General features: G+C 42.3%; 1 protein-coding gene across 1 annotated transcript; it reads right to left on the minus strand.

The window, feature by feature from the left end:
• LOC308085159 (zinc-binding protein A33-like) lies at positions 1-1,452 on the minus strand (the record flags this gene model as incomplete). Its single annotated transcript, XM_080428242.1, has 1 exon — positions 1-1,452. The coding sequence occupies one exon, from the start codon at positions 1,450-1,452 to the stop codon at positions 1-3; it is 1,452 nt and encodes a 483-aa protein (XP_080284368.1).
• Positions 1,453-13,014: the final 11,562 nt, after the last annotated feature.

Consider the following 13,014-nt stretch of genomic DNA (forward strand, 5'->3'; position numbering starts at 1 on the left):
TTATTGGACACAACACGTTAAAGACCTTTTGACACAGATCTTCCCTGGTAACATCTTCAGAGGCTGACCACTAGAATCACCATTAAAAATAAATGGAAACAGTGTGTCAGTGAAAGTGTGTGTGAAGGTGTGTAGGTTTGTGTTAGAAGAATCAGGATCAGAGAAGGACAGCTGTCCTCTGTCCCAGTCCAGCTGGACTGTGATCCTCCGGGGTTTCTGATTCACTGAGAGATCAGTCCTCGTAACATAAGACCCCGATGAGGAGACTGCATATATGTATTCACCTATGTTTTCACAGAAGCGTATACACCAGTATCCACTCCCTGTGTTTCCCTTCCACTGGTAAGACTCCACACACACACCTATTTCCCAGTATTTATTGTCTCCAACCTCAACATCCCAGCTGTGAGACCCTGAGTTAAAGCCCTCAGAACCCAGGACTTGGCTCCAGCAGCCAAACCTCTCTGGGTTGTCAGGAAGCGGCTGCTTCTCCTCTACACATCTCACACTGGTCAGATCACCAGACAGCACCAGTTCAGGATGAGCAGTGTTGGGGTCCAGGATCACAGGAGTGTAGGAGACAATGTCCTTCATCTTGTCCCAGACTCTGAAGGTCAGGTTCTTCAGGTGTTTGGCCTCGTCTATCAGTGCTCCTGAGACCGGCGGTGGGTCCTGCAGGGTGAGCTGGACTCCCTCCATCGTGGTCTTGTAGTTCTGCAGGAATGAGACGTGGTCGTCGACTCTCTGCTCGTCCTCAGCGGCTTGGATTGCATCGGAGAGGGTTTCCATTTCTCTGCTCAGACCCTCATTCCTCTCCTTCATCTCCTGACATTTCTGAGCCTCTTCCTCCCGCAGAGCGGCGATCTTGGCCTCCTCTTCCTCCTGTAGGAACCGACGAAGATTCTGAAACTGTTCCTTAATCTGCGTCTCTGTGTTCCTGGCCTGAACCTTGATGTGATTTTCTGTTTCGTTGTCATCTGTTTTAAATTTATTAAAGACCTTCAGTTTTTTCTTTAAAGCCTTCAGTGATTCCCGGACCTTCTGTTTCCAAAGTCCAGATGCTTCGTCCAGGGGTAAGAACTTGTGTCTGGCGTGTTTCTCTGAATCGCGACACACGACACACACCAGCTGTTGGTGGTCCAGACAGAAGAACTTGAGCTTCTCACTGTGTGCGGTGCAGAATACCTCAGAGCTCACCCACAAGGAGCTCCGGCCTTTCTCCTCCAAGAGGTTCTCACCCAGGTTCTTCAGCACAAAGTTTGTAACAGGATGGTCCTTGGATGATCTTATCTGACAGACAGGACATTCTTCTGTTCGTCTTTCCGTCCACCATTCCTGCAGACAGTCTTTGCAGAAGCTGTGGCCACAGGACAGCACAACGGGATGTTTAAAGATGTCATGACACACGGAACAGGTCAGCTCCGCTTCCTGAACAGTGAAACGGGAAGCCATTTTGTCTTCCGCTCTCTGCCGCTCCCTGATCTGGAATGTACCCCGAGGCTGTTGGAGGAATACTAGAAGAGGAATACTAGAAGACAAAATAACGATAACATTATGAGTATCAATTGTACATCTACCAATTATTCTATAGATGTTAAGGGTATTTGAGCAACCGCGTTAGCGGACACAACTCAGACCTGTGTCTTTGATGGTTTTATTATTCTAACATGCAATAAACACACACTAACACTTTTAGGCCAGTAGGTTATAAACCTAGAAAAGAAAACACAAACAACAACACAACAACAAATTACTGACATGAAATAAACACACACAACTATAAAACATATCAGACATATATACATTTATAAACACACTCTTATATCTTACCGTCAGTCTCTCGGAGCTCGCAATGGAAAATGACGAACGCAGCTGGTAACTAGTAACACTGATGCATGTGTAGAACACTTTGTCCTTTTAGTGAGGCATTCTCTCTAATATATGGGTTTGGTCTACCCATGTGGGTGTAACCTTCTGTTGATTAATCATGTGACTTGTGTATTGTCTTAAATGTGGAAACACTGGCTTTAGCACTGTTCTCCTCATCTGACCTAATCAATCAACACTCTCATGTGACTCTCATGTGACACATGCAAGTCCCCCGCTGTGGACCCCAACACCACAGGTCAGAGTTGTGGCCTTTAGTATCTGAATATATGTGTACCTCTTATGACTAAATATCCATCTGAAAATAAGATAGTAAATAATATACATTGTACTAGAAGGCCACATGTGCAAGTAACATGTCAATACAAATGCCACCGTTACATCATAATAATGGATTATTCTACATATGCAGGTGTTTACCTCTACAAAAGTACAATAGTCATCATCATCATAAAACTTCACGCGCTCGGAATCCCTGGATAATTCTACACACAGTCTTACAATGAATCAAAGTACATTTTCTTGCAGATGACTGGTTGTACTGTTGCTCCCAGTCATATAAATAAATGTTGTTGTTTTTTGTGCCTTATAAGACATTAGTACTCAATGGATATTCCCTGAATAATAACTGTTTCAAATACACCACTAGAAGATGTGGTTTGGTTGGTATTTTCAGACAGACAAACCTGTTTTTTTAAATATTCTTATTATACTTTTAATGTAAACTGTGTTCTCAAATGTTGTGTTTATTTCACTAACATTGACCATGCTGTACTGCATTTTATGATTTGTATTGTTCTTTTTTGCCTGGACCCCAGGAAAAATAGTCTCCACTACGGTGTAGATTAATAGGGATCCTTAATAAACAATAAACAATGTTCTGAAGCACAACTGGTCTGACGGTGCACATTAGAACTAAATCAGGGGGTTGTTGAAAGTAACTAGGTACATTTACTCAAGTACTGTACTTAAGTACATTTTTTCGGTGCTTTTACTTTTCTTAAATATTTCCATTTTTGATACTTTATACTTCTACTCCACTGCATCTTACTGCAAAATATTGTGTTTTTTTTCCTCCACTACAATCATTTGACAGCTTTAATTACAAGTTACTTTTGATTCTTATTTCAAAACATGCATTAATCACTTAAGCCCTATATTATATCTTCGGCTCTTCAAAAATAGCTTTCGACAAATTTTGAAAACTTTGAAAAAAAACTTAAATACATTTTGATGCCAATACTTTTGCACTTTTACTCAAATTTTGAGCACCGAACTTTAACTTTAACTGTAACAGATTCTTTCCACAATGTGGTATTGATACTTTTACTTAAGTACAACATGTGAGTACATCTTACACCACTGCTTCTGAAAATAGCTGAGATTACATCTGAAACAACCTGAACCCCCCCCCCCAAACGACGCGCACACACACACACACACACACACACAGACACACACACACACACACACACACACACACACACACACACACACACACACACACACACACACACACACACACACACACACACACACACACACACACACACACACACACACACACACACACACACACACACACACACACACACACACACACACACACACACACACACACACACACACACAAAGGTCAGGGGCTCCCTGGGGCTCTCATGTCCTCTGATTACAATTGTTATTAACAGGCCAAGCCTCTGACCACTCAAAATAACATACTCTAATTAAAAGTTTCTATTTTTTTTAATGCCTCCTATCTTTCTTACCCGTGGGCTCATTTTTACATGCTCAGAGTGAAATGAACACTGAGGATTTGACTTTGCTGGCACACATTGGGTAACTGACTTTTCTATAATCTGATCAATGCAGTTGAATGTCACTGAAGCTTTCTGTCAAGCAGAGAGAAGGTCAGTGACTTGCTCTGTGTAAATAAATACCACAGCAGTCTAGCCTCCTGTCCACAGTTAGCCCTGCCATGTCCTACGGTACACGTTTATGTTTTTGCAATGACCCACTATTTGATAGAATGAATACTTTTGTAAAGGCCCACTACAGACAGTGTATCATCATTCTAAAGTTGATACCTGTTGATTTTACTCCCCAACAGTTGGGGTTCTCCTTTCATCAAAGACTCACTGATCCTCCTTCCATTGAAGGCTGGATTAGTATTTCTCTTGTTTATTCCCTGTTCCTCTTCTCTATAAACATGAAAGAGACCGCATTGTGTATATCATTTAGTCAGCAATTAGACATTGTCAGATCATCACGCGACCAGTGACCACGCACGCGCGCACACACACACACACACACACACACGCACGTGCACAGTCGCACACACACTCACACACACACACACACGCACGCACGCACGCACGCACGCACGCACGCACGCACGCACGCACGCACGCACGCACGCACGCACGCACGCACGCACGCACGCACGCACGCACGCACGCACGCACGCACGCACGCACGCACGGATATAAACAATGTGCATGTGTGAACACTTGTCAAGAACTTCTTGATCAAAGTGGTTAATGCTGCCAAAACAAAGTTCCTTCCTATAGGGAATCTTCAGCATTTATGAGGCCAAACCCTTGGCCTCATAAATCATTGTGTGGTTTCAAATGGCATGAAGCATCGGATCACAGTTCCACACACCTTTTGACTGTGACTTAATTTACATTTTATAGGTCGACAAGACCTCTCCAAAGAAGTCTTGCTATTGAACAAGCAACTAGTGTACACCACACTCTTCGGAGTGAACTACTTAAACCCAGTATCCCCAGGGCTCTGTACTTAGCCCCTACTCTTTTCCCACTCTACTTCAAATCACTTCGCCGAACATAGCTGATCTACAAGCTCACAATGCGTTGTGTCGTGATTAAATTAACACAGAGGATTTCACTGAGTATGCTAAAGGTGTAACAGCATGAGGTAAACAGATGGATGGAGACCAGAGAGGCGTACAGAATGGTCTAATGGTGAGGGTTCTTTATCATCCAGTAATTTGTTATTTCAGTGTTCTGGAAAGATGGATAGACTGATGTTTTGGAGTGGGGTAAGAGACTGGGCCTAATGGCGCACATTAGCGTAAAGCTCTTTGTGTAGGCATATTGTGGGGCTAATGCTGACTCGCAAACATGCAGAAGCATCCAGGATGTACATTATCATCCTTCCCCCTGTCCCCACGGTAACTGTTTCCAGGAGAGCCCTGCATCGATCTATACTCCACCAGCATCCCGTTAGAGCTAAATAAGATTTTAATCCAATATTTCCTGGATGACTTCCACGGCCCCTCAATATATATACCTTTTGAAGTGCTAAGAGGAATGCAAATGTAAGTGTGCGTGTGTGCGTGCGTGTTGATGTGTTTAAGTGAGATTTTCCCTTTTGTGCGATAGTGGATAATGAATGAATAATGAGTGGATGAACGGTGCATTCCGAATGTATGCCACATTTATAGCATTAATATGATCATCCCGTCTGTGAACCGTAATTGGAATGTATTTGATTCAGTACACACTTAATGGAATGGATCAGGGTGATGAAAGATGGTTGAGAAAATGGAGAGAGGAGAAAGGGAGAAAAGAGCGGAGAAAACGACTTTGTCAAACTTTTCTCATTAGACTACCAAGCCACCGTAAAATTGCTGAGCATTCTTAGGGAAGAGCGAGGGAGGTTGGAGGGATTTTGGAGTGGTGAAAAATAATGAAAGTTTTGTATATAGAGGAAAGGTCTTGTTTCCTTTAGTGCACTACTTTGTATGAGTGCTAGCCTAGGCTTAAATGATCATAGTGCAATATCTATGTTGTATATACTCACATGTCTAAACATGTTGAGTAGTGATACTGCCCATTTGGCATCCATATATTAGCTAGAGAGAGAGAGAGAGAGAGAGAGAGAGAGAGAGAGGTAGAACTACTTGACGACAACAGGAGCATGATGCAACAGGTACCTACACATGTTTATACATGTATGAACACACACACACACACACACACACACACACACACACACACACACACACACACACACACACACACACACACACACACACACACACACACACACACACACACACACACACACACACACACACACACACACACACACACACACACACACACACACACAAATGTGTACACATTTCAAGACAATGAAAAATTGAAAGTTAAATGTTGAATAAACACGTACTGTACAGTTACCAAAATATTTTGATTGTTATATTGAAGTTTAACTATCTCTTCATGCCACGGGAGAGGCACAGTATATAATGGTAAATAGCCTTGGGAACCAACGGATCCCGAGCCATGTACATTGCCCATAGGGCAGGAGGAGCCTATCTCTGTGTGCTTAATGTACAAGTATCCCCCAGCCATGATGTAAACATACACCCCCTGGACATGATGCTAGTATTATGCAGGAACCGTAGCCTATAGGCTATGTAATGGTTTCACAAAACTGTTACTAGACTAGGCAGGATTTCAGAAAATGTGCTTATTTAAAGTGCTGAAGGCAAATCGTGTTAATTTATGACACACATGTTTTTTAGGGGTATTAAGGTGTGCTGATTCCAAATCTGCTGTGTGTCAAGCTAAAAAATGGCCGCTAAGCCCTCAAAATGGACCATTTAAAGATGGCGGCCGCCACTATGCTGTAATATATTACAAAGCATATTTTTGACTAAACAAGGTAGAAACTAGATTAAAAAATATATATATATATAGGTTTTCATATATGGGGAATCCAATTAAATATTTTGATTTGAAATCAAGTGTGAGGAAACTGCTTAAAACTCATATATATTGTGAAAATTGTCATTTATTGGTGAATATTGTTCCAACCAACTTTATCCTGTTCACAATACAATTGTACACACACAACACACACACACACACACACACACACACACACACACACACACACACACACACACACACACACACACACACACACACACACACACACACACACAAGAATACCAGAATAGCGTCTGCACTGAGTAGATGGACATTGTCATATAATCTGAGGACAGACATAGTTTCTCAGACAACAGCTTTGCTAGGAATGACATCAGGCAATGAAGATGATGAGTACACAAAAAAAAAGAATGGAGAAAGACGACTCTGATGAAGAATAGTTGTGTCATTGAAACAGCATGGTGTGTTTCAAGATGGTGGAGACACATTGAAAAACATGATCAACAAGGATGTAGTCACATCTGAGATTCAGGAATCTCTGCTTAATGCAGAAGAACTTGGACAAGCACAAATGAAAGTCTTTGTCGAGAAACGTCTATGTGAGCCTCCAGATAGTGACCAGCACCTGGCTCTGAAATCACCTATTCGAAAGAATAAGGCCAAGACATTTGCCTCTTTATATGAAGTTGAGCAACTTTCCAAAGGCAAGCAAAACACTATCAAAGTGGATAGGAACATTCTACAAAGGCTCATTACAGTTTACAGAGCAGGGCGCCAGGTAAACCTTGAAAACATCCTTACACATGAACTCATGACCATCCCACTATCTTTGGCGACAACTAATGGTAGTCTACATTCCACAAACAAATCTGTGCTAGTAAACATACTGACAGAACAAGTCCAAACCAAAGTAAAAAAGTTACACCTGATGATTCCAGCTGCCTGCTCATTGATGGCCAAGCACTTGTGATGGCACTAGGAAAGCAACCTGGCATTAGAACATTTGGTGAATATGCCAACATGTTTGCTGGAGCTGTTTTTAAAATGGGAGAAAACTGCCAGAGGATTGATGTAGTCTTTGACAGGTATCAAGAGCTAACGATCAAAGCAGGCACAAGGATTAAACGCAAGCAGCGCCACCGACCAATACATCGTAAAATAGAGAACGAGTCCGTTCCTCTTCCACCAGACTGGTCTAGCTTCATGGCACTTGAGGAAAATAAAGCAGACCTTGCTCTATTGCTTTCAAACCATCTGATTAAACACAGCCCAGATAATCTAACCATCATTGTATCAGGGGGATTTGCCGAAGTGACCACTGTCAAGTCATCGGATCCAGATCTTGAAGTCTCTCTTCCAGTACATGAAATTTGCATGTTGCTTTCTGCTGATCAAGTTGACACACTACTTGCCTTCCATGCTGTCACTGGCTGTGACAGCGTGTCTCAGTTCAGTGGCCACAGTAAGAAAACAGCCTGGCAGGTGTTCCAGCAACATCACACAGATCTCATTGGGCTTGGAAAAGGCCCTCTCACAGAAGACATAGTGAGGTCAACAGAGAAATTCATCTGTAAGATATACGGTGTGCCTGAAGTTGATACATGCAATGAAGCAAGAGTCAAGTTGTTTTGTATAGGTCGTGCACAAGAGACTCTGCCACCAACCTCAGATGCAGCAAAGTTTCACATCATGCGTTCCCCCTATCAAGCTCTTGTCTGGAACCAAGCTCACTTGCTCCAGTGACCGAAATGGGATGGATGCACCTGAATGGTCAGTTGGTGCCACGGCTGCTTTCTCTGCCACCTATGCCAAAAGCATGCCGGGAGATCACGTCATGCAGTTGCACAAAGGGATGTCTCAGCCAACGCTGTGGCTGCAGGAAAGTACGTATGGAGTGCATTGAAGCGTGTAATTCTAAGAAACTTGGCAACACCTGCCAGAACACTGAGGATGACTGGGAATAAGTCCATGTGTCTGCTGCCTGCAAATACAAGTCAGAAACACAAATTAAGGCAATTATACATCTTAAAGCAATTATTCATTAACAACCCAAAAAAAGGAAAATAAAAAAACATTATTCATTACCAAAGAGGCCAATTTTCACAATATAAATTATATAAAAGTGGTTCCTTCACAATTGATCTTATATCAGAATATGTCATTGTATTCCCCATATATGTAAACATAAAAAAGCACATTTCAGTCTATTTTCTACCTTGTTTAATCAAACATATAGTGTTTTATTATGTTTCAGAATAGTGGTGGCCGCCATCTTTAAATGGTCCATTTTGAGGGCTTAGCAGCTATTTTTTAGCTTGACACACAGCAGATTTGGATTCAGCACACCTTAATACCCCTAAAAAACATGTGTGTCATAAATTAACACAATTTGCCTTCGGGGTTAAGATTTTTGGAAAACTGACCTAGTCTATACAGGGTAAACCTGAAAAACTGCTCCTCGGAGCACAGGTCTCCGCCAGGCCAGGTAGGTTATTGTGGGCCAGCAATGTTTGGAATCCAGTCATTATTTGATTTTGATAGTATGAGCTACAATTCAGGAGTTATGAATAAAACATAAATAAGCCTGTTATATTGCAGCCATGAGGCTGATTTGAAAAGGGTATGGTGGCATATCTTCATCAAGTGTGCGTGCAAACTTTCACAGCATGTGGCATTTTGTGCAAACGTGCCCCCTCCGGCAAACTTTGAAAGCCAATCGCAGTCAAACAAAATGGAATTAAAAAAATCTGACAGATACATCTTGATCACATGACTACAGAGATAATGTGTACCAATTTGGTTGAGGTTTGGACAAAATCGGTATTAGTAGCAGCAAAAACTGTGTTATGCAAAGAAAACGCAACATGACGGAAAACATATTATTTGGTTATTTGGAGAGTTCTGTAATGGTCCGAGAAATCTGTGAGAAAAATAATTATTTTTACCTACCTACCTACAGTCAAAACGTGAATCGTCCTGTTTAGCACCACCATATGAGGCCAATTTGAAACATGTAGGGCATTTCTTCGTTGGCCTATAGTGGAATGTGTGTGCAATGTTTCATGCCAATCAAACGCCGCATTCATGATTTCAGGCTTTTTTTCCCCAAAACGAGCCACTCCTGCAAACTTTAGATGCCAATCTTATCAGGATGGGATATGACAAATCGGACAGATCCGTCTTAATCACATGACTATAGAGATAATGTGTACCGATTTGCATGATGTTTGGCCAAAATCTTTAGGAGTAATACAAAGAATGTGTTTTGCAATTGGTTCTTCTCTGGCCTCCAGGGAGTGTGTGTGCACAGTTTCATGCCTATTGGTCGAACGGTGCCGGAGATTAGCTGCTGTTCGCAGACGGATGGACGGACGAGCACACACACACACACACACACACACACCACATCAACAGCGGAATGGAAATACTGTATATTTGTCAATTAAAACAAAAATGTGTTGGCAATGATAGACATGGAGAGGATTTCAATCATTGCATGAGGGTGTTCCTTTTTCCCAAAAAAAGAAAAGAAAGTAATCAATAGGTGCATGGTCTACACAAAGAAAGAGATTCTTATTCGATCACAGACAGGAAGGAGCCGTAAAGGGCAGTTTGAGGAGCAGAGAAGAAAGATTTATAATCATGAATCATCATTATTGACAATGGAAGAGACCAAAGGTTAAATGGAAAAATGAACATGAAAGAAAGTAAGAAAGAGAAAAAGAAAGAGAGGGGGGGATGAAGCGGGGACAGCCTGACCGACGAGAGAAAGTACAAAAGGAGAACTCAGAGGATAATATGGAAGAAGAGGAAACAATCAGAGTTTACATCTGGTTGAGAGGAGTGTGCCAAGTATGAAACAATCCATCCCTTCTTATCGTTGGAGGCCAAGAAACAGGCGGGACGGCAGCATTGCACCATGGGAGTTCTGAGGCAGTTCTAGGAATGGTGACTGAGAAGTCAGAGCCAGCTTCAGATAGACTATCTGTATTATGCCTGAAAGGAGTCTGACGTTTATGATAAACTGCTCACTGTTCTTTATCTTCTCCGACAGTAGGTAAAGGTAAATTTCAGTCTGGGTTTGCCAAGAAAACAGAGGAGTTCAGGCTAAAAAAGCAGCATTAGGCCTACACTACAGTACATGACCAGGTGGCTGACCATGTAGACTAGAGAATGCTTACTACTGCTGTTATTAGCCAGTAATCCACTGTTTTCTTTGGTAAAACCAAGAAAACTGCCATCCAAGAAAAACGTAGTGCAGTCAGTGCTACTGTTCTGTAGGCATTTATTTAAGAACTAGAAGTTCGAGCCGCTACGCGGCCCTCACACCTGGGTGCACTGCCGATCTGACCAATGTCTAAGTCATAGTGCCGGGAGCTTTGTCAGACTACCTGTTGTACCCATCTGTCTGTGTGTTTTTTGTGCCCAAACTGCCCATATATGGAGATATCTGTATCTGTCAGTCCTTGTCCCTTTTATACCCATATATGGAGATTCCTGATGTCATCAGTATATGCCCATATATGGGCATATTGTTTATGTTGTCATATTGACGTGGCGGTGTTTGTTTATGGCTGAGTCAGAATGGCGCCAGAGGTCGACCGGCCGGCCGGCCCGCCCTTCCATTAGCCAATTTTATAGAATACACAACTCTGAGTACCTTTATGCCCTATTGTCTCCTTGTCCATATCTCCTATGCGTCTAATCCTCCTCCCCTTTTATACACAAACTAAGGGGCGGATACAGAACTTATCTACCTTTACAGTAGAAGTAATGGTCTGGTCGGCCAGACCATTTGCCCATTTCTGTGTCCTAAGGTGATACAGAAAATGCTCACGGTGAAAGTTTGGCACAAACTTTACTCTTCCACTGGGTTGGCAAAATAAATGAATATTATCATGCAGGCGAATTGACAGATCATTAGATTTCACTCTTCCCAAAATGTGCTCAGAGAAAAAGTGAAGCACCGGAGCATTTGCATGTCCCTGATAAAGACTACTCTACTCTATTTGAGTGTGTGCTGGTATTCAGACGGTACTTCTCTATTTGAATGTGTGCTTTACCTGGGCTCAGGGCTACAACCATGCATACACCCATACACACTGCTGGCAGAGAGAGCGAGCTTGCTCAACGGTGTTAAAATCAACCAACCAAAATCAATCAATTACCTTATCCTATCCCTAATTTCAAAAAGTCAACTGACTGACTGTTAAAGTAGGTCGGGAGAGGGTTATTGTCGGTATCAACCGATAACACAGGAGCTTGTCCCCATTGCAATGTGCAGCTAGACCCATGGGAGATGGATTGCTGTGGTGGAGCACCAGACTTACCATCAGCTCCCAGTACTTACCACACAACTTTCCACACCCAAGCCGTGCTACTCGTATGCTGAGTTGGAGATGCGCGGGATCAAACCAATGACCTTGCGGTCCAAAGGCGAGAGCTCTACCGGCTGAGCTACCCGGTCACAACATTCTTATTCAGTGGTTTTCAATCAGAAAATGTCCTTGAAGAAATCATTTTGATAAGTTCTACTAAGGCTTTAGATCTAGTCACAGCACAGACTTCAGACTCGGTGGAGTCTACTAACGTCTCCACAGAGTCTTATTCTATTAGAATTGAGTGCAGCATCATACTATATGATCAACCATAATGTCATCATTAATCCTGGACTTGCCTTTTAATGTGACGTGATGCCCAATGCACTTCACGTCAATGCACTTCCGCAATATACTGTACATGCAACCTCTAAGCAATTTATTCAGAATACCATGGCAGCTTTCTTCCATCCAAGGACATCTAAACTAATTTATTCTTAATGGAGTGGGATGCTGGGAGAGTAATCCATGCCTTCATTACAAGGAGATTAGTCTACTTTAATGCTGATCTTATCGAAAAGTAAATTGAGAAATTACAGCAGATTAAGACCTGGAACGCATCTCTGTCACTTTAGATTTCTTTGGCTATTCAAAAATAGCAGATCTACAAGCTCATAGCGCGGCACCGAGTGCCGCGCTATGAGCTTGTAGATCTGCTATTTTTGAAAAATCGTGAAAACATTTTTTCAAATATTTTTTCCCGATTTTTTTTTAGGATTTTGAAAATGTTTAGAAGCGGCCTCAGGTCTTAATGGGTTAAAGGGGAATTGTGCCCCACTGTTTTCTTACCTTTTCTAGGATGTTATGATATCCTAGGATGAATGGTACAGTAGAAAAATGTCATAACTCCCACAGCTAAAAACGCGCGCCTATGGGCCTTGTGCTAGATAGCGTATTTTAGATTTCAATTTCGAGATTTCAATCTCGTCTAGCGAGACTTCCGGTGGGGCGCATTCAAGACAAACAAGTTGCATAAAAAGCTATTAATATACGCTATCTAGCGCAAGGCCCGTAGGCGCGTGTTTTTAGCTGTGGCAGACCCGGGA

The sequence above is a fragment of the Gymnoscopelus braueri genome (assembly GCF_963280865.1).
Source record: "Gymnoscopelus braueri genome assembly, chromosome: 5".
Taxonomy (NCBI): domain Eukaryota; kingdom Metazoa; phylum Chordata; class Actinopteri; order Myctophiformes; family Myctophidae; genus Gymnoscopelus; species Gymnoscopelus braueri.